Source organism: Caenorhabditis elegans, chromosome V (genome assembly GCF_000002985.6).
Source record: "Caenorhabditis elegans chromosome V".
Taxonomy (NCBI): Eukaryota; Metazoa; Nematoda; class Chromadorea; order Rhabditida; family Rhabditidae; genus Caenorhabditis; species Caenorhabditis elegans.
In genome coordinates, this window is record NC_003283.11 from 7,381,714 (window position 1) to 7,400,882 (window position 19,169).

Sequence of the window (19,169 nt, forward strand, 5' to 3'; positions counted from 1 at the left end):
AAATTCCAGAATATAATATGTCCTTTTTAAAACTATTATGCTACAAATGCCTAGCTAAATTTTAGCCAGCCGGTCATCTCTAGTACGTACTCAAAATAACCTTTTCTTATTTTTTGGAATATTGACAACTTTTATTTTGGAAGTGTGAAGTTTCCACAATAATTTTTATAGTTCAATTCTTAAATTAAGTGATGACAATTGTTTTTAGCAAAAATTTCCCCATCGAATAAAAAATAAGCATTCAATTAATTTATTAACTGTGAACATTCTTTTTGAGTTCAAACAAATTACAGAATGAAACAATAAATTAATTATGAACCCCAATGAACAATGGATGGTTATCCTTTGAGAGGATAAATAGGAAAGGATGATCTGCAGTAAATTCGATTGGTTTTTCGGTTCGCTGGACTGATCCGACGGAAGATGAGATGGTTGTTGCTGCAGCCGCAACAGTTCCGTCTTCATCGACCTGAAACAATACAATTTTAATTTGAAAGCAGACATATATGATCCTACTTCAATAAGTGCTTTGTGAGCTGCTTGTGAAATATAGATTCCATCTGCAAAGTTGCTCAGATCTGCGGAATCTGTGAAAGCTTTCTCAATTCCAACGGCCATTAAACCTCGATTCAACCCAAGTGCAGTTTCGATTTTCCACTTTGGCATTGCAATCTGAAATGTTAGAAGTTTGCAAATTGGATTTAATGATTGTATAAACTCACATTGACCAACGTGTTAGAAGTATTTGACATTAATTGCTGGATAGTGACAGAGTCCAAGTTTTGAAGAGCTTCAGAGAGACCAAATCTAGTTTTTGGTAAGAAAATACTCAAAGCGAAACTGGTGTCTTTGTACGGAAGACTCAAAACTTGGAACTGGCCGTTTTCAGAGTACTTTCGATTTGAATTACGAGAATGAAGAAACTCAGTTTCTCTTTTGGAGTTTTCTGAACTGAAAAACTCTCGCTTGTACGTTGATTCCTTTTTAAATTTTGTCTGCCAGTTGGCTTTGAAGTAGAGAGCATTCGTCAGCACAGCAACAAGATCTGAAAATATATTTTATAGCCGAAAATTATTGGAACTCAAAATTCACACACGTTCACTGATACTGTCCGGGTTGATAATTGTTTTGATGTGACCTTTGGTATTTTCACTGACGAAATTGTTAATCGCTTCAGCAGATGCTTCTTTATCTTCAAATTTCAATTGAGAAGCTCCAGCGTTGTATAATTTTTGACATCATCCAAATATGATTGCTTGATTGTAAAATTATTTCTGAAAATCAAAAAGCTAAACAACTATTTTAGAATTTCAAAAACCTGAAGAAAATATGATTGGCCACATTTACTTCTGTCCCTTTCTCTGCAGCCAGAAGCCCTGCAGAAATATTGGAAAAGTGTTGTTCCAGTTCCTCATCGGTTGCACCATTTAGCAATGCTTTTCTGATCTCATCACGAGTTTCCCCTTTAGCCGCCACGTGTACAAGAGAGAGTGCAAGGGCAATGGAGAACGGAGAGAAAACAAAGGACTCGGTGAGGTTCTGCTGACGGAGTAGTGATAGTCCAAAATCTGTCTCTGATTGGAGAAAAAGAGCCATTCTGAAAATTATAAAACTTTTGAGAACAAGACCAAAAAAGTTAGGGATAAAGTTCGTAAGACCATTTTTTGATCGAACATTGACAGTAAGACACAGTTTGCGAGCAAAACAGCTACTAGTGCACAAACATTCTATCGACTTTAACAGAATAAGTGTTAAAATATTTTCGCTAAAAAAATTGTACGGAAAATATTCCAATATTTTCCCGATGAATAGTTTATTGATAAAAATACAGAGTGAATCATGATTATGGTGACAAGTGTAGGATAGAATGTAAATATTTTCAAAACACATTCATTTCTCATGCATAATTATGGACCACCCTGTATAAGAATACAAAAGGTAAGGGTTCAGGAAATTTTAGAAAACTTGGGGGACGGTTGGTTACATTTAGGAGTTGATATGATATGAATGAACCATAGGCCCACAAGTGTTTCTTATATACTATGCATCTTGAACGAGTCATGTTAATGTTGGGAACGGAGGTGGTAATGGGATGGGAACGAAGGAAATATTGTTTCAATATGAGTCGTAGAGAATCAGACATTATTTTCAAAAAGCAAACGATTACAAAAGTTTAGACTTTTTCTTAAACGTTATCAGTTTATGAAATCGCTGGTATATATTTGTATAATACTAGGATTGTATACAATTGCTGGTTTGGTATACAAATGAAGTTTAAGAAAACAAATTTGAGGAATTTTCATCTAGGTCTCTTTTGCTGGAACAAATCTCTTTTTTTAGATCTCATCTCAACTTTGTCGATTCACTATACCAAAAGTATACATGCCACGTATTTCTGATTAAATTAGAATAGTAGACAATGGCCAATATCATAGCGTTAAGTCACAACAATAATTTTTAGTGTTCAATTCTTAAATTAAGTGATGACAATTATGTTGGCAAAATTTTCCCCATTGTAAAAAAAAAATTCAATTGATTTATTAATTGTGAACATTCTTTTTGAGTTCAAACAAATCACAGAATGAAACAATTAACTAGTTATGAATCCCAATAAACAATGGATGGTTATCTTTTGAGAGGATGAATAGGAATGGATGATCTGCAGTGAATTCGATTGGTTCTTCGGCCGGAATAAAAACTGATGTAAGTGAAAATGAAATGGTTGTTGCTGCAGCCGCAACAGTTCCGTCTTCATCGACCTGAAACAATACAATTTTAATTTGAAAGCAGACATATATGATCCTACTTCAATAAGTGCTTTGTGAGCTGCTTGTGAAATATAGATTCCATCTGCAAAGTTGCTCAGATCTGCGGAATCTGTGAAAGCTTTCTCAATTCCAACGGCCATTAAAGCTCGATTCAACCCAAGTGCAGTTTCGATTTTCCACTTTGGCATTGCAATCTGAAATGTTAGAAGTTTGCAAATTGGATTTAATGATTGTATAAACTCACATTGACCAACGTGTTAGAAGTATTTGACATTAATTGCTGGATAGTGACAGAGTCCAAGTTTTGAAGAGCTTCAGAGAGACCAAATCTAGTTTTTGGTAAGAAAATACTCAAAGCGAAACTGGTGTCTTTGTACGGAAGACTCAAAACTTGGAACTGGCCGTTTTCAGAGTACTTTCGATTTGAATTACGAGAATGAAGAAACTCAGTTTCTCTTTTGGAGTTTTCTGAACTGAAAAACTCTCGCTTGTACGTTGATTCCTTTTTAAATTTTGTCTGCCAGTTGGCTTTGAAGTAGAAAGCATTCGTCAGCACAGCAACAAGCTCTGAAAATGTATTTTCTCAAAGGGAAACACTGGAATTTAATGGACTGTATCGATGGCTTACATACCTTCACTAATACTGTCCGGGTTGATGATTTTTTTGATGTGACCTTTGGTATTTTCACTGACAAAATTGTTAATCGCTTCAGCAGATGCTTCTTGATCTTCAAAATTTAATTGAGAAGCTCCAGCATTGTATAACTTTTTAACATCGTTCAAATATAATTTCTTGATTGTAAAAGTTTTTCTGAAAAGCAAAAAGTTAAAAATTGTGTTTTAGGTATTCCAAAAACCTGGAGAAAATATGATTGGCCACATTTACTTCTGTCCCTTTCTCTGCAACCAGAAGCCCTGCAGAAATATTGGAAAAGTGTTGTTCCAGTTCCTCATCGGTTGCACCATTTAGCAATGCTTTTCTGATCTCATCACGAGTTTCCCCTTTAGCCGCCACGTGTACAAGAGAGAGTGCGAGGGCAATGGAGAGCGGAGAGAAAACAAAGGACTCGGTGAGGTTCTGCTGACGGAGTAGTGATAGTCCAAAATCTGTCTCCGAATGGAGAAGAAGACCCATTCTGAAAATTATAATACTTTTGAGAACAAGACCAAAAAAGCTAGATATAAAGTTCGTGAGACCATTTTTTGATCGAAATTCTCGAACATTGACATTGAGACATTGTTTGCGAACAAAACAACCACTGGTGCACAAACACTATCGATTTTAGAAGAATAAGTGTTGAAGTATTTTCGCCACGAAAATCTAGATTTTCAATTCCAGTTTTTTTATTTGAAAAAGATTGTTCTCAAAACTATGATACTACAATGAAACGTGCCGAAATAGATTTTTTTTCGGTCATAATAAAAAGCCAGTGACCTAGAAAAGTCGATGAATTCGTTAAACCTGATATTATTTGATCAATTTCCATTTGGATATTATAAATTTTACAATTTACTACGACACATAAATCAATAAAATTTTGAAGAAATGTATAGCTGACTCACTTCTCATCTGACGACGAATCCGACATTTTTTTCGAAATTGAAGAAAAGTGTTCACTTGCGAAAAATGAAAAGTGCGGTGGTTTCCAATGCCAAAATTGAAATGTTTGTTGTTAGTTACGCTCACAACCTGCACTCTCTCACAATTTATTAATATATCACGTTGCCAACAATTTCGTGGTATGAAAAAGAAAATTGAAGTGAAGTGGATGGACTATGAGACAACTTTCAAATATGGGAAAATTTAAAATAAAACAAATGAAAATTCAAATGATCAGGCAGGTGATTTCGCAATTTATTATGTATTCTGACATACACGTTTTCGTAGAAAACACATAAATCAATCTGCACATATTAAACAGACACTTCTAATACTGAAGAAATGAAGCTTGGGTCCAAACACAAATAGAACAAACGTTTAAATGTAATATGCATAAGTTTTTTTTTAACGTAACCTTCTTTTTCTTGATCAAATGTTCAACAAATTCATTTTTGAAATATACGCATTAATCTGAAAGTAGAACGACCTTTAAAGTTCTGAAACCAAATTAATATAGTTAAATTTATTTAAGAACAATAACACAATTTGAACAATTAATTTATTCCAATGAAAATATATAACGAATTTTCAATTTATTCGTTCTCTAAATTTTCTCCAACTACATCAGAATGATTTGCTGTATTATTATTTTTTCCTTCAATGTTACACTTGTGCTGTCCATTTCCATTTGTTTCAGACATTTGAACTTTTGTTTTCTTTCTTAGATCATCTAGTCGTATTAAAACTCCACAAAATACAAACAGATACGGCAGTATTAATTGATTAAATTGATAATTTTTAGCAAGCAACACTTCAGTTTTCAGATCTTTCATCATAATTGTAAGAAGCATTTCTTTTTTGAATAAATTAATTGATATCATATCAGCAATTAACCCATAAACTTTGATTACTATAAAGACCACAATTTCCAATATAACGATAGAGTCTTCATAGGTTAAGGTTTCATTCAAATATCGTAGTCGTACAAAAACAAAACATACTGTAAGAAACATCATTGATAAGTCGATAGGATTGATGACCAGACAGTTTGCAGGGTTCATGTTAGATATAAAATAGAATTGCTTGAAATTTGGCACGAGTTTGATGAGTATGAAATATTTTAAATTGGTGTATACTAAACTGATAAAGACCATGAAAACACGGCTGAAAAAAATGAAGATTATTGTTGAAGGTTTCACTCAAAAACTATTGAAAATATTTGCTATACGGAAGTTTGAAAAGCTATGTCATAAACATTTTTATTGTAAAAACAAAGTTTTCGATTTCCACCTATCAAAATACATAATGCAGAACTCAGACGCTAGGATATGACTTTTTAACAACTCTCGCTCTATTCTTATCATAAAATCATTTCCAGAATAGTTCTCCCAAGTGTTATTTTCACTTACAATTTTATGCTTTTGATGAAAAAACATAGGGTATGACTGAACAACAAAGGTAGAACAACATTATTTGCCATAGTAATGAAGTCTGTGCTCACGTAAAACATCAAACTATAGATATTGACTTTGCTTTCGCTTTCATAATTTTCTGTTCTCAAAAATTGTTTCAAAAGTAGATAAATAGCCGAGATAGTAATGGAACAGCATGACATAATTAATGGAACTTCAAAAATCGACAAGGAGCTTGTTAGCGTTTGTCTTTTTCGGAACCACATTAAAATGTATAAAAGTAAGACTAGAATTGACGTCATAATAAATATTTTATGATTGCAAATGTTAGACATAACTTTTTCTTGGATAAAATACTCCATGATTAAATTAATAAACACAACAAACGTGTTCTTCTAAAATTTCAGATTAAAAAAAGTAAAGATCAACAGCTGGAAAGCTGTTCACGCAAATGGGTTGGGCGGAGCTTTTGAATAAAAGGTTATGAAATAATATCAGCCTTTCTTGTTTGCTGAAAATTATTGGTTGCTTGAGAGAAAATCAGAGGAAAATGGCATTTCTTATTAGAAAAAACAAATGTGTAAGGAAAACTAGCTAAAAGCTTCTAAAATCAAGGTATGCAGTATACTCCATTCTTTATTAGAAGTTGATACCATACAACTGAGCATGTCTAAATCTCATTAGTGGGAACTTTTCTTTCGTGTTTTCATTTGGAAATACGAAAATATGAGTCATGCGAAACACGTGTCAGAAAACTGAAAAACTGAAAAAATTGTAAACTTCAGAGGGAAAAACATAGCCTTTTATTTCGAAAAAAAAATCTCATTACATTTACAAAAATGTTTCTAATTTATAAGTGAAGAAATGACTAGATAATTTCACAGTGGAAATAGAAATCAGAAAATATCGAAGAATTCTGGAGTGAATAAGCGCCTCTCTGAGCTTGGGTAGAGAATGCTGTCTAGAAATATCATTTTCCGAGGCGAAATTCGATGAAGTGAGATGAACTTTTCGGATACAAAAGAGCCATTCTGAAAAAAATCTTTACTTGTGTATTGAATTTATAATTTAATAAAATTTTCTCTCTTCCTACTGGCGCCCTCCACTCCCCCGCGAATCAATTTGTCGCTAATACACAGTTGAAAAGCTCATATATTTTTGTCTATTAGATTCTTAGATTATTTTAATTTTTTCTTTATGCGAATTTTGTTGGTTGTTTTGTTGGTAACAGTCGGGCGGAGGAAAAGGTGGTTGAGACCTTCATAAAATTCCTATTTCTTTGTCGGTAATAGAATGTCACTCATATTTGCTCAGAATATTCACAACAAACAAGATGTCAATATATGAAAATATTTGTTCCCTCTTACCTTTAACGGATAATAATGGTAGGCTTCAGGAATTCCGGGCATCTCACTTGGACGGAACGGTAGAAATCTACAGCTACCATCATTGTCCCTTGTATCAGAAGGCAAAATTCCCATTGAAGCCAAGCATCTCGCTATTCCTCGATCTTCGGCCCAATCATAAGGACATCGTTTCTCATCATGATAAAGATGTTCCACAAAGATCCGAACTGCAGCATTTGATAACAGGTATCCCGCACCACCTGAATTATATCCCCCTTCCTGAAAGAAATAATTTATTTTAATCCTACTAACATTTATTACCAGAAAAGGTTTCATTCTGTATCCCAGAAACAGTGGTTTCGAAGCATCGAGTGTATCTAGATACTCTTTAAGATGATCGATCATAAAATAATTATCATCATCTGCTTTCAAATACCAATCAAAATCTTTCGAAATGTAGGTATACGAGTAATAAAAACTGAGAAGAGTTTTTCTGAAGAGATCGTAGTAGGAATCTTCTAAGTTTCGATAAACTGTGGAAAACGGAATTTTTTCATCAACCAGGGGTGTTTTTAGAAAGAACCGTCCATTGTCACATCTAGGTAACCACGTAGACGCCATAGAAGGCACTCGATCATTGAAATACTTTTTGGAAGTCTCAACAAAGCAGAAAAGTTGGCCAGATGTTGGTAAATCGTATGTAGCTTCTGAATCTTCGATTCCTTGTGTCAATTTGTTTACGTTTCTTGTTCTGAAACTCATCTGGTTTTATTGAAACGGAGTGCAGAAAGAATCGACTCACAAGGAATAATATTCTCGATAAGGATGAATAATTGCAGGAAAATGTGTGTAGAGATCAGCAGGAATTCTGGAATAAAAACGATTTTTGAACATTTCAGAAAATGAAAATTCTTACAAAAAGTTTCGATATAACGGAAAAACTATCAAACTCAATGAAAAAGTTAATAAAAGTGTGTAAAGAGCAATGCGATCCATTTGGTCTGATTCAATTTTTCTCATGGAATATTTCATCTCTGAAACAAAAAGCTTAAGAAATGCATATATTTTAAAGCTTTTCAATGTTAATATAAAGCTCAAAGGACTCACTCAACTTCTGACCGACCACTTTGTTAATTTTTTTTTCAAAATTAGCTAAAATACTTAAAACCTGAATATCGGCTGTCCTTTTTGAAATAATGGGCGCGGCTATGGCATATCCTCAAAGGAGTGATGAATTGTGTTTTTTTACAGATTTGATGTTTAAAAAGTGTCACTTAATGTCTCGAAATAGGTTAAAGATAACCATCTAGACAATTTGAACAAAAAAACCATTTCGGGGATTTATTGGACTTTTAAAGTGTGTAAGTAAGCAAAGAAAGGAAGGCGTAAGAAGAAAAAAGGAATAATATATGTGGTTTGTCAAGAAAATTAACAATAACGATAAAACAATAAGTGTCATCCGGCAGCAATTTGAATCTGGCGGAAATCTGGCTGACTACTGGAGAGAAGACTGTTGTTTATTTGACGTTCATTTACTTGGAAACAAATTTTGGTGAGACCCTGGAAATCCTCAAACAGAAAAATTTACAAATTTACAAAAATTGACCTAAAGACCAGTTCCCAAAGACTACTGCAACTTCCTTTTTTGTGAGTATTCAAAAATTTCAGACCCCAGAACCTGTTTTCTTTCAAGAATAAAACTTTATTTCCGAGAACAAACAGTTTGTCAAAAATTAGCTCATCTTTTCAATTATCATGCGTTTCTGCGAAAAAATCAGTCTGAACATAGAGTTCGCTTCGAGAACATTGTAGTCAATGGAACCATTAATGCCACCAGTATATTGAGGATCAAAAACACTCGCGACTTCTGCAGGATTGTAAATGAAAATTTCGAAAGTTCCTGATACAAATTTAGATGGTTTCCTGAGGGCCTAAAACATAGTATTAAATATTTTTCAAAATATGTTTTAAATAAATATTACTTTTTTGACATTGCTGGCGTCCGTTTTCGAAAATTGCGTTAGCAACAGTTGGAAGTGTTCAAAATGAAATAAATTTTCCATCTCTTTTGGCAAAGTACAGTATCCAGTAATTTCAAGAGATTTTGCTTTATTCCACTGCTCCGATGTCGTCACGAGGTCGGTCAAATCATCTGTCACCTGATACGAATGCAGTCGAATATTTTCAAGAACTCCAGGTTGAAAATGTTGAAAAACTACTGGAAGTTCGGAGAAAAGATATCCAAGTAGATGAATATGTTTTACGGGAAGAGGCTTCATTGTCTGCAGTATGTTTTCGATATCTTGCAACGAATTTAAACGAGTCCGACCTCCAGACAGCAAGCATATGTAGAGTTCGTTTAGACGAAGTTTTGGTTTTGTAATTATTGCTCTCCAGTCATTAAGAATTATATCCGAATAATAATATTTTTCAATTGTCTTTTTCCGAAGTTCGTGTTTTTCTTCATCGAGAAGCTTCAGCTGACAGGACTTTCCCGTTTTTGAGCATATAATTTCATATTTGTCTACCATTAAACGAGCCCAATCGGCAGTGAAATCGATTCGAAGAAATGCTATACCAGGATTCATGTTGTTTACGAATTCTCGTAGCTTTCTTGAAACTTTTTGAAGTACAAGTCTGGAAGATTATTTCTTTGGTGATGTCTTTGGGTGTGATGTACGATTGTTCAATATTTAAAAAATTGAAACACGAAAAATTTTCAATAATTTCCTGTCATTTCTATTTATTTTTTTAATAGATTATAATCATTTACTTTTTTTCCTGTACTTCTTTTCCGATTTTTTCGGGTAATCCTTTTCAATTTTTGATTTTTTGAATTCAAAATGTTTCGATTATACACTACTAAGCAAGTTATTGTTTAAGAATTTTCAAAATAAGAAACTAGAAGGGCACATTGACTGTGAATAACTAACCGGTTTATTGGTTCCAACTTGTTCACTACTTCAGTCAGAATTTCAATTGGCATATTGGAAAACGTTGGCTCTTCTCGTGGGCTGAAATTAAAATATCAAACACAATGATTTCTAATTGAAAGGCAATCGAGAAAATTATAATTCACTTATTTTTTGAATTCCTCACTCACAATTTCACCGATGTCATCATATTGGTTATTTCAGCAGTTTCTTGCAAGCAACCACCCAAAGTATTTTCTTTTTTGTCCGTCATTTCTGGAATTGCAGAAAAAGGCAATTATTTTAATTTTAGACACAAAAAAACCAAACGAGAACAATGTGTGTCATGAAATTCAAACTGTTTCGAACTTTATCAGCTCGGTTGACGCCTCTCAATGTTAGTCAATACAGCACAATGATGACATCATTCAGATCAAAAGTTCATTCAAACGATGGAAATTCAAATAGAAATTTTTATAGTATTAATGGAAAATTTGTCAAACTCTGTGAAGACAAACAAACAATTTAGTCACAGTTCAACTCTCCACCACGGCCAAATTTTTTCCATCCAAAAAAAAAGGGAAAAGAAAAAAAAAAGGGCCGGAAAAAACAAACAAACAATTTAGTCACAGGCAACAAGATCAAATATTTTCGAACTATTGTAGTAAGAACACAAGGCTCCATACATTACTTTACAAAACTTTTGTGAGAACCATACTTGAATATGGTACCGAAGTAAGTAATCCGTTGAAAAAACAAGATATTAAAGCAATTGAATCCGTACAAAACTCGTTCACAAGGAAACTATACAGCAGGCAAAAGGGAAAATACATCAGAACAGATGACCCCGACTATAAGAGCGCTATTCAACGTAATGAACTATTTAACTTATCAACTTTAGAGGCTCGGCGTAAAGCTATTGATAAAGTTTTCTTGTCGAAAATGCTAGTGAACAAAGTTGATATTGACTCTGACCAATTTTTCAAAATAGACAAAAATAGTAAAACTCGTACCAAAACCAAGTTCATCTGGGGGAAATGCAAAACCAAACTACGAAGGCACTTTTTCACAAATAGAGTATTAAGTTCTATAAAAAATTAGCGCAATGAATCTTATTTTGGCACCTCATGTCCTATGCATGTTTAATACTTTTACGTCCACTACTTTCATGTTACCCATTATTCATCTCTCTGACACCCGCACATTCATGTACCAACTCTAAATATTGGATGCTTTTAATGCCCTTTGTAGACAAATCAATGGGAAAATTGTCAATTTCTGAAGGCAGTAATTCTCAAAATCTTCTGTTCTCTAAATATTGGGTGCTTTTCGATGCCCTTTGTAGACAAATCAGTGGGAAAATCATCAATTTCTGAAGGCAGTAATTCTCAAAATTTTCTGTTCTCTAAATATTGGGTGCTTTTCGATGCCCTTTGTAGACAAATCAGTGGGAAAATCATCAATTAAACAAACAAACAATTTAGTCACAGTTCAACTCTCCACCACGGACACATTTTTTTCCATCCAAAAAAAAAGGGAAAAGAAAAAAAAAGGGCCGGAAAAAACAAACAAACAATTTAGTCACAGTTAAACTCTCCACCACGGCCAAATTTTTTTCCATCCAAAAAAAAAGGGCAAAGAAATAAAAAAAAAAGGGCGGGAAAAAACAAAGCCTTGGACGTGGTTGATTGTTGCCACACTGTAAAGTTCCCGGCCCTTGAAATACGTAAAGCGATGTTTGTGTATTTATTAAAAGAAACTATTATTAGTATCATTAATATAAAGAGATTTGAATTATTCAAATTAAATTGACCGGAGTAACTTGACTGTTTCCAGTTGCCTTCTTACATCCCAGTTTGTCGATAAACCATGAACATTGGAACGAGCATTTTACTTCCTTGTTAATAGAAAGAAAAATTACAGAATTTGATGAGCAGTTAAGTATAATCATTGCTGGTATGATTGCGTGTGGTTGAAACTTTTTGTCAGGAATTATATACTGCAGTATTTCAAATATAACCCAAGTGGTGATATAGAAAACTGAAGTGAACATAAATTGGAGAAGGTACCTGAAAAAAGTTAATCCAGCACTTGCCAATCTTGCCGTTTGGAACCGGTTGTCTAAGCTGAGATAAACTAAACGTATCAGTTTTTGCTTGCCGTTTAAATGTTATTCCCTTTTGTAAACTTATTTCCCCCACTTGATGCCCCAAACTATATTGGTTCATACGCTCTTTTTTTTTAATTTAGTGGTTGTCTTGTTGGGATTTTATTAATCGATGTTTCCAAAAAGTCAGTCTGAACATTTATCAGTGAATTTCGTTGTTTGGATTGCCACATAATTTTTCGTAGAATTGAGTCGTTTATTTGAACAATTTTTTTAAAGGAGAAGTATCAATAAATACACTTTCAATAATTAACAGGAAAACATTTTAGAATTTTCAAAATTTTCCAGACAAAGATTTGGTAAATGTTCATTCCGTGCTTACCGAATCTCTTGTTTTCTTCTTTGCTTTTGAATTTGGGTAGACACTTTCTTGTTTGAATTCCGAATTGATATGAACACCCCAATGTAGCAAAATATTGAAATAGACGTACAAATACTATCGTATACAAGGAACATGGAATTTGTATATGAGTGCACCCCATTTATTGTTACTAGCTCCAAAGCCATGACTGTGTAATCGATTACAAATCTAAAACTGTTTTGTTTTTATTGCAGACTGGAACGCAACAAACTTACACGCAGCATGGAAACAAGTATTGTGCGCAAGCAGCAGAAAACAAAGCAGCTGAGATAAGAACAGTCATCATGAGCATCGTTTTATTGAATGTGAAGATGTTGTGATTGTTAAATGTTATCACGAGAAATCTTGAACCAGAAAATTAACGCTAGAGCAGCGCAAGCGGGGTTAAAAAACGAAAGAATTGGTTAAAAAACGAAAGAATTTTTTCACTCGGTCTTCTTAATTTGTTTTTCCTCCCCCACTCATTTGTTTAATATATTGATTTTTGTCTAATATTGTGTTTGAAATTTGAATAGTTGAAAATGAAAACAAATAAATAAATTTAAAAGTGTCAAATCTCACAGTCAAACATTCAAAAAATATGTGCGATAGAAAAAAATTCACATGTAACTTTATAGTTGACATCTTGGGTTTTCAGAATCTGTAACTTTTTTTGGGCAAAACACCTCTGTAAGCCTGAAAATTTTTTATTGAAAATTTAGTGCTGAATGCATAAATCTGAATCCAACTCACAGGGGTGTTTTGCCGGAACAAATTACAGATTCTGAAAGCACAAGATGTAAACTTTAAAATAACATGCAAAAAGTGAAAACTAACCGATTTATAGCCATCGTTGGTTGAAGTAGGTTTTCCATAAACCAGCCAGAGAGAAATATGAACCCAAAAAAGACGCTCAATCTTCCAACTTTGTCTCCTGCTATCGCATATTGCTGAATAAAAAAGACGTTTACAAATTTAATAATAAACTTACATCGATAATTATTGAAAGTGAAAAGTAGAAGCAGAGATAAAATAGTTGCAACAAATCAGAAATGATGTTGAAAAATGCAATAACGTATATTGAACTTTTTCTCGAAATGAATGCGAGTTTAAACACTGAAATAAATATTGAGACGCTTGAGAATATTGAAAAAATAGAAGATGAAAATAATACAACTCCAACAAGCTTTTTCACAAACATTATTTGTGAATGATTATGGCACTGAATGTATCTCAATTTGAATCTCACATTGTTTATGCGGATATAGAATCCAATTTACTGATTTCCTCTATGTCTAGTCGTTAATAGTTACGCAATAATTACCTATATGTACATTAAACATATTTTTCCGGGAAACATATGGCAATATTAGATAAATACTGTAAATTCTTGCCATTAGCCAATCCAAATGGGGATTTCAAGAAAATGACCCACTTGTCATGAACTTTCACATTTGAATTTTTTACCCACGATTAGATTTACAAAATATTTGCGACCTTAAAAACTTTTCATACAATTTTTTATTTTGTTTAAGAATAATTATGAATTCTGGTGAGGTCATATCGAGTTTACCACATCGGGCAATCATTAAATTGAATTGTATCATATATTCCATTTGGAAAGGTTGTTTCCTAAAAAAAGAATACTAATTAAATTGAGATTACAATATCTGTGCGAACTTCTGTTTTTCATTCTAAACCTGAGATTCGTTTTTCCGTTCAAAACTTATTTTCGAAGAATAGGAAAAATAAATTTTCCTGTGATATTTCTGATTTGATTTGAGATGCTAGTTTGGTTCCGTGAACAAAGGTTTAGTCATTCAGCCAATGCTATATTAATTTATAGATTTATAACGATATATTACATATAAGCATTCTGTGAACAGCAAAACAACGAACACATTTATAAGCGGTATACTGTGAGTTTGCGCGGTTTTTTAATATTAACAATTTTGACATACATATATAATTCAAGTACATCATTGTTAGGCACGGAGTTTCAGAATCTGAAGTTTTGTTTCGAAATCTATCTAATGGGGTTATTCAAGTAGTGTCGTGAAATTAAAAAGTGTATTTCAATACACTTTTTGTCTTATTCAAGTAACTTCAAAAACATTTCAATACAGTTTGTGACGTAATTTCGTGACATTTCTCGACATTTCTCGACACATTTTCCACAGTGGTTTTATCAGAATTGTTCTCCTGCGACGGCAAATTGTGTAGATTTTCACCCTGCGGTACACCTTTCTCTGTGTTTTTCATTCAGTTGTCCGCTTTTGTCGCATAATGTCGAGAAATGTCGCGAAATTACTTCACAAACTGTATTGAAATACATGTTTTTCATGTTACTTGAATAAGGCAAAAAGTGTACTGAAATACACTTTTTAATTTCACGACACTACTTGAATAACCCCATAAAACAATACAGTTTCAAAATAAACGTTGTCCATTTCCTTTTTCTTCATTTTTTTTTGTTTTTTTCGTGTCGATTTTTTTAAAAGTTTTTATGTACTGAACAACCACAACTAAAATGCATAACCTTTCAGTGAATAAACGTTTGCTCCAAATTTTAATAAAAGTTTTGACTTTTGATTATGAACCAGTGTGTTAATTTTTTTGGAAAACGTGCTGACTTAACTTGAAAACAAAGTGGGATATAAAGAAGACATGTATTTTTTTGGTGTATTCATTACAGTTACAGCAATTGGTCGCGCATTTATAACAATATTCTTTTGCACAAAATTACTGCTAGACATATTTTGGTAGCCACTGCCCATATCAACATTTTTCCATCATTTAAAAATCTATTTTCAGGTTTAAAAAACTCAAGAAATCACATGATTTGACCCTTTTCTATTTTCGATTTTTGTTGGACATAGTATTCAGTACTATAAGTATGTGCAAAGCTTTTATTAAAAAATCATCGAAACTCTTTCAGTTATATTTTTTCTTGGTTCAATTTTGATTACTATGGCCAAATTCCAAGAGCTCTCCCATATTGTAGAAATTTCAATGTTTTTCATATTCTGGGCAAGATATATAACAGGATCTACTAGATCCATTCTGGCTCTTTTAATTGCAACTGATAGAACATGGGTTAGTTGTAAAGGATATTTACTCCGGAGTTCCCAGTAGTAACAGGTTCATTTTGGAGTGGCGCTCTCTCTTTTAGGTCTCAGTAGATCTCGCCAATCCAAAATGAAGCCGCGATTCCAAAATGAACCTATTACTACTGTTCCCCATGTCACTTGTTTTCAGTTTTTTTTTTGTATTTTTTGAAACGAAAATCTGCATTAGAAAAGTATAAATTATTCTTTCAGGCCGCGTATTTCCCTGTTTGGTTTTTCAATTATCGAAATTATATTTGAAGCAAGTTCATCATTATCATCGTCTTCATATATCCTTTCATAGATGGATCAGTGCTATTTATCTATTGTCAAAATGCCATAGAAATTTCTCCGGGATGCAAAAATGCAGCATGTGTTATGTCTGATTGTTACTTGCTTTATTGGCTGGCTTACGAAAAAGTTATTAAAGTTTTTCATGACAAGAAAAAACGAAATTATTGCAGATTGTGTACACTATAATCATCGTTTTGTCGTTGTTATTGTCTTTAAAATTATACGTCTGGAACAGGTATAAAAACGTGACAATCAGCTGGGAGATTAAAAGAGTATGTTCTTAAGCTTATGAAATTGCATAAAAAAATAAGTATTTTCAGGTAAATCGTCTTGCCTTAATTGACACATGCACAAATCTAATATTTGGATTGATACCGCCATTTCTTGTAACATATACTCGCAGCACGTTTGATCATGCAGGGCCCTTAAATACGTCACTAAAGATTTTGGGATATTCTTTAGAGTCTTATCTGGTTTCTGTGAATTTAAGAAAAAATAGAATTACAAATAACGCGCAACAGAGTGGAATGTTTGCTGATTCCAATTAGTTTGTGCAAGGCTCGAAATTGATTCTTTTTAAATCTTAAATAAAGTTTTTGAATCTCAAAAATTCGACTATCGGCGGTTTGTAGATTTTTTCAATCAACTGTTTGAAAAATTTCAATGGTAATTGTTAGGACTATTTTTGGATTATGTAGTTGAAAATTTCATAAGAAAACTCCAATGGCGTATGAAATTGTTCAAAATTATTCTTTATTTTCTCACTATCAGAAAATTTGAGCTCAGAAAGCTTGTCAAAAAGTATCGAGACCCATTTTTTGGGAATTTAATCACAGAAAGGAAAAAAAAAACATTATCAATTCATTCCCTTTTCAACGGCACTGATCCAAACATTGTCTTTGGTTCGTTTCTCGAGATAAGGCTTCAAGTTTGGTCTTTGCCACATCCGCTCCCAAAATGCCTTCAAAGCTGGAAACTTGTCCAAAATCTTTCCATCCAAAACGTGATAGATATCTAATTCTTCAAAGAGTATATAGTCGGTGTAACTAAGTTTGTTGCCAATAATAAAGTCTCCGGGGTGAATTTCAAATTGGCATTCCAATCTTTCCAAAGATTCTGGAAGGGTCTTGTTGACCATGTCTTCACGACTTCCCTCGTCAAAATAAACGTAACGAATATATTTCAAACGAACATCACGAATCGCATCAAAAAGCATATCTAGAAAAGTCGCTTCTTGTTCATTGGATCCGTTCAGCTCTGCAAATCTATTTTAACAGTTGCACACAACAAATAAACCAACTATGAACTCTTCCCAGGTGTCGCATAATTGCTCCAGCTTGCACAATTTCTTGCCCATCAACTTTATAACATGGAACTTGCCCGAACTTCATTGTTTTCTTAAGCTCTGCCCATTCGTTGCTTTGCCATGGGAAGCGAATATCTTCAAATTTGATACCATTATCAATTAGTAGAAGACGGATGTACTCCCCATATCCTGAAATAATTATCATAAATATTCCAAGCAAAAAAACAACGGCTGTCTGATTGGCTTCAAGACAACTCACGACTAAAATAATAAAATAAAAACTTACCGCGGATTGAAAAATAGTATAGTTTTGGCACTGTCATTGCCTTCTCTTAATGTTTTCTCGATCATTGCATGGGCTTTTATACGGTTTTTCTGATTGTAATTGTTTGGCCATGCGAATTTAGTTAACTTTCGCAGATTAAAAGAACGGAAACAAGTTTGGCCTGTCAAAATAAACACTCAAAGTAAATTTCAAATTTGATGTAAACAATTAGTGCAGTGGTGCGATGAAAAAACTAATGAGTTTTTGGAGATCCAAGTTCTTGTAGATTGTTCTGTTTGAGTAAATAAGTTGTTTGTGCGAACTTTTTAATGATTAACTGAAGTTTATTGCCGTTAAAAGTCCAAATACATTGAAAGTTGTGTAAATCTGAAAAAACGACCGAATTATCACAAAAAAAAGTTAAATTTTCATGTAAATTCTTTTAAGTTCTATCCGGTTAAAAACTTTTTGTGAAATGAAAATAGATGTTATGCTAAACTCTTTGTATCAAAATAAAAAGGTGACAAAAACACCGTATCTGTAACTGATTTTTCAAAAAAATTTATTTAGTTCAAACTCGAAAAAAAAACCAATTCTGATGCTACGAGATCTAATATTGCATGTTGAAAATTAAATTAAACATTATTGAGAAATTACATGTGAATTTAAACAATTATTTCCCCAAAAGCATTCCAATGAGTCCAGGTCGATACATTGGACCATAGCCACCGTAGCCTCCATACCCTCCATATGGACTGTAACCTCCATACATTCCTGGATGCCCATAGTTCTGATAGCCCCCATATGGATATCCACCATATCCACCATAAGGGTATCCACCTCCATAGTAACCGCCTAAATTTTTTACATTTTTCTGAAATAAGAAAAAAATCAAATTACCGTATTGCGCAAAAGACACAGAGAGTAAAGCTAGTAATACAAAGAAGCGGATCATGATGAACGAAATCTGTTAGATTACTAAACTAGCGGCTTATATACATGACATGGTTTATTGGTCAGTTTGACGAACAGGACGTTATCTGGTTAAGCTGCCAGAAGGAGACGATTGTTAATCATTTGACTTGTTTGTGACTTGTTGGTGTCCACCTATGTAGTTGATGATGACATACATCTGAACTTCGGATTAATATGGAAAAATTGTTACTGTCGCGGGCTAATAAGAGAGATCATGATCAACTAGATATTAGTTGGTGCTAACTGGGATGTACTGTAAAATGTTCACTATCGGGAACATTTTTCGAATTCGTTTTTTTATTGATGCGTTCACTTTCGCAGTACAAATATTAAGATTTCAACATTTCTAACTATTTCATACTACATACATAGGAAATAGAACCAATAGACAAGAAATTTGAAGAATATCACCAAAATCTACGTTGACAATGCTCTGCTGCGATTTTATAAACTTTCAGAGTGGCACCTACAATAATTCCTTCTACTGTAAATTCACAGAGGGCTATACAAAAATGAAATATCCAATGCCCGATTGTTCAGAAAAAATTATTGTTTGTTATGTCAGTTTCATAAATTTTGAAATCCCTCAAGACTAATTACTATGAAAAATATCACAACTCCCTTATATTTTATGTCAGCCTGAAAATATTACTATACAAATTGTAATATCGTATCAT

At 33.2% G+C, this 19,169-nt stretch overlaps 7 protein-coding genes and 2 pseudogenes across 9 annotated transcripts; 1 reads left to right on the forward strand and 8 right to left on the reverse strand.

Moving 5' to 3' along the window:
• Window positions 1-307: 307 nt before the first annotated feature.
• Window positions 308-1,596, reverse strand: srp-5 (annotated as a pseudogene). The gene is made up of 5 exons: window positions 1,319-1,596; window positions 1,097-1,274; window positions 723-1,045; window positions 517-672; window positions 308-469 (listed from the first exon to the last, which is right to left on the reverse strand). Coding segments are annotated over exons 1-5 (1,097 nt in total).
• Window positions 1,597-2,518: 922 nt separating this feature from the next.
• Window positions 2,519-4,389, reverse strand: srp-6 (Serpin domain-containing protein). The gene is made up of 6 exons (NM_072489.7): window positions 4,332-4,389; window positions 3,626-3,904; window positions 3,401-3,579; window positions 3,013-3,335; window positions 2,807-2,962; window positions 2,519-2,759 (listed from the first exon to the last, which is right to left on the reverse strand). Exons 1-6 carry the CDS (start codon window positions 4,355-4,357, stop codon window positions 2,595-2,597), a joined length of 1,128 nt encoding a protein of 375 aa, NP_504890.1. The 5' UTR covers window positions 4,358-4,389; the 3' UTR covers window positions 2,519-2,594.
• Window positions 4,390-4,961: 572 nt separating this feature from the next.
• On the reverse strand, window positions 4,962-6,142 carry C02H6.3 (G_PROTEIN_RECEP_F1_2 domain-containing protein; the record flags this gene model as incomplete). The annotated part of the gene is made up of 2 exons (NM_001276908.3): window positions 4,962-5,532; window positions 5,778-6,142. 2 exons carry the CDS (start codon window positions 6,140-6,142, stop codon window positions 4,962-4,964), a joined length of 936 nt encoding a protein of 311 aa, NP_001263837.1.
• Window positions 6,143-6,676: 534 nt separating this feature from the next.
• Window positions 6,677-8,158, reverse strand: C02H6.1 (N-acetylgalactosaminide beta-1,3-galactosyltransferase; the record flags this gene model as incomplete). The annotated part of the gene is made up of 5 exons (NM_072490.1): window positions 6,677-6,811; window positions 7,148-7,405; window positions 7,448-7,877; window positions 7,929-7,994; window positions 8,043-8,158. The coding sequence occupies 5 exons, from the start codon at window positions 8,156-8,158 to the stop codon at window positions 6,677-6,679; spliced, it is 1,005 nt and encodes a 334-aa protein (NP_504891.1).
• A 657-nt stretch (window positions 8,159-8,815) lies between these two features.
• fbxa-105 (F-box domain-containing protein) lies at window positions 8,816-10,316 on the reverse strand. The gene is made up of 4 exons (NM_072491.7): window positions 10,230-10,316; window positions 10,060-10,140; window positions 9,109-9,763; window positions 8,816-9,057 (listed from the first exon to the last, which is right to left on the reverse strand). Exons 1-4 carry the CDS (start codon window positions 10,310-10,312, stop codon window positions 8,860-8,862), a joined length of 1,017 nt encoding a protein of 338 aa, NP_504892.1. The 5' UTR covers window positions 10,313-10,316; the 3' UTR covers window positions 8,816-8,859.
• A 355-nt stretch (window positions 10,317-10,671) lies between these two features.
• On the forward strand, window positions 10,672-11,260 carry R13D7.5 (annotated as a pseudogene). Its single transcript is given in 2 exon segments — window positions 10,672-11,115; window positions 11,132-11,260. Coding segments are annotated over 2 exon segments (573 nt in total).
• A 576-nt stretch (window positions 11,261-11,836) lies between these two features.
• Window positions 11,837-13,746, reverse strand: srx-9 (7TM GPCR serpentine receptor class x (Srx) domain-containing protein; the record flags this gene model as incomplete). The annotated part of the gene is made up of 5 exons (NM_072492.1): window positions 11,837-12,107; window positions 12,528-12,734; window positions 12,782-12,910; window positions 13,383-13,495; window positions 13,537-13,746. The coding sequence occupies 5 exons, from the start codon at window positions 13,744-13,746 to the stop codon at window positions 11,837-11,839; spliced, it is 930 nt and encodes a 309-aa protein (NP_504893.1).
• Window positions 13,747-16,682: 2,936 nt separating this feature from the next.
• Window positions 16,683-17,589, reverse strand: gst-41 (glutathione transferase). The gene is made up of 3 exons (NM_072493.6): window positions 17,539-17,589; window positions 17,247-17,441; window positions 16,683-17,203 (listed from the first exon to the last, which is right to left on the reverse strand). The coding sequence occupies exons 1-3, from the start codon at window positions 17,573-17,575 to the stop codon at window positions 16,803-16,805; spliced, it is 633 nt and encodes a 210-aa protein (NP_504894.1). The 5' UTR covers window positions 17,576-17,589; the 3' UTR covers window positions 16,683-16,802.
• Window positions 17,590-18,062: 473 nt separating this feature from the next.
• On the reverse strand, window positions 18,063-18,482 carry cnc-9 (CaeNaCin (Caenorhabditis bacteriocin)). The gene is made up of 2 exons (NM_001038411.4): window positions 18,418-18,482; window positions 18,063-18,372 (listed from the first exon to the last, which is right to left on the reverse strand). The coding sequence occupies exons 1-2, from the start codon at window positions 18,470-18,472 to the stop codon at window positions 18,191-18,193; spliced, it is 237 nt and encodes a 78-aa protein (NP_001033500.1). The 5' UTR covers window positions 18,473-18,482; the 3' UTR covers window positions 18,063-18,190.
• Between the last annotated feature and the right edge of the window lie 687 nt (window positions 18,483-19,169).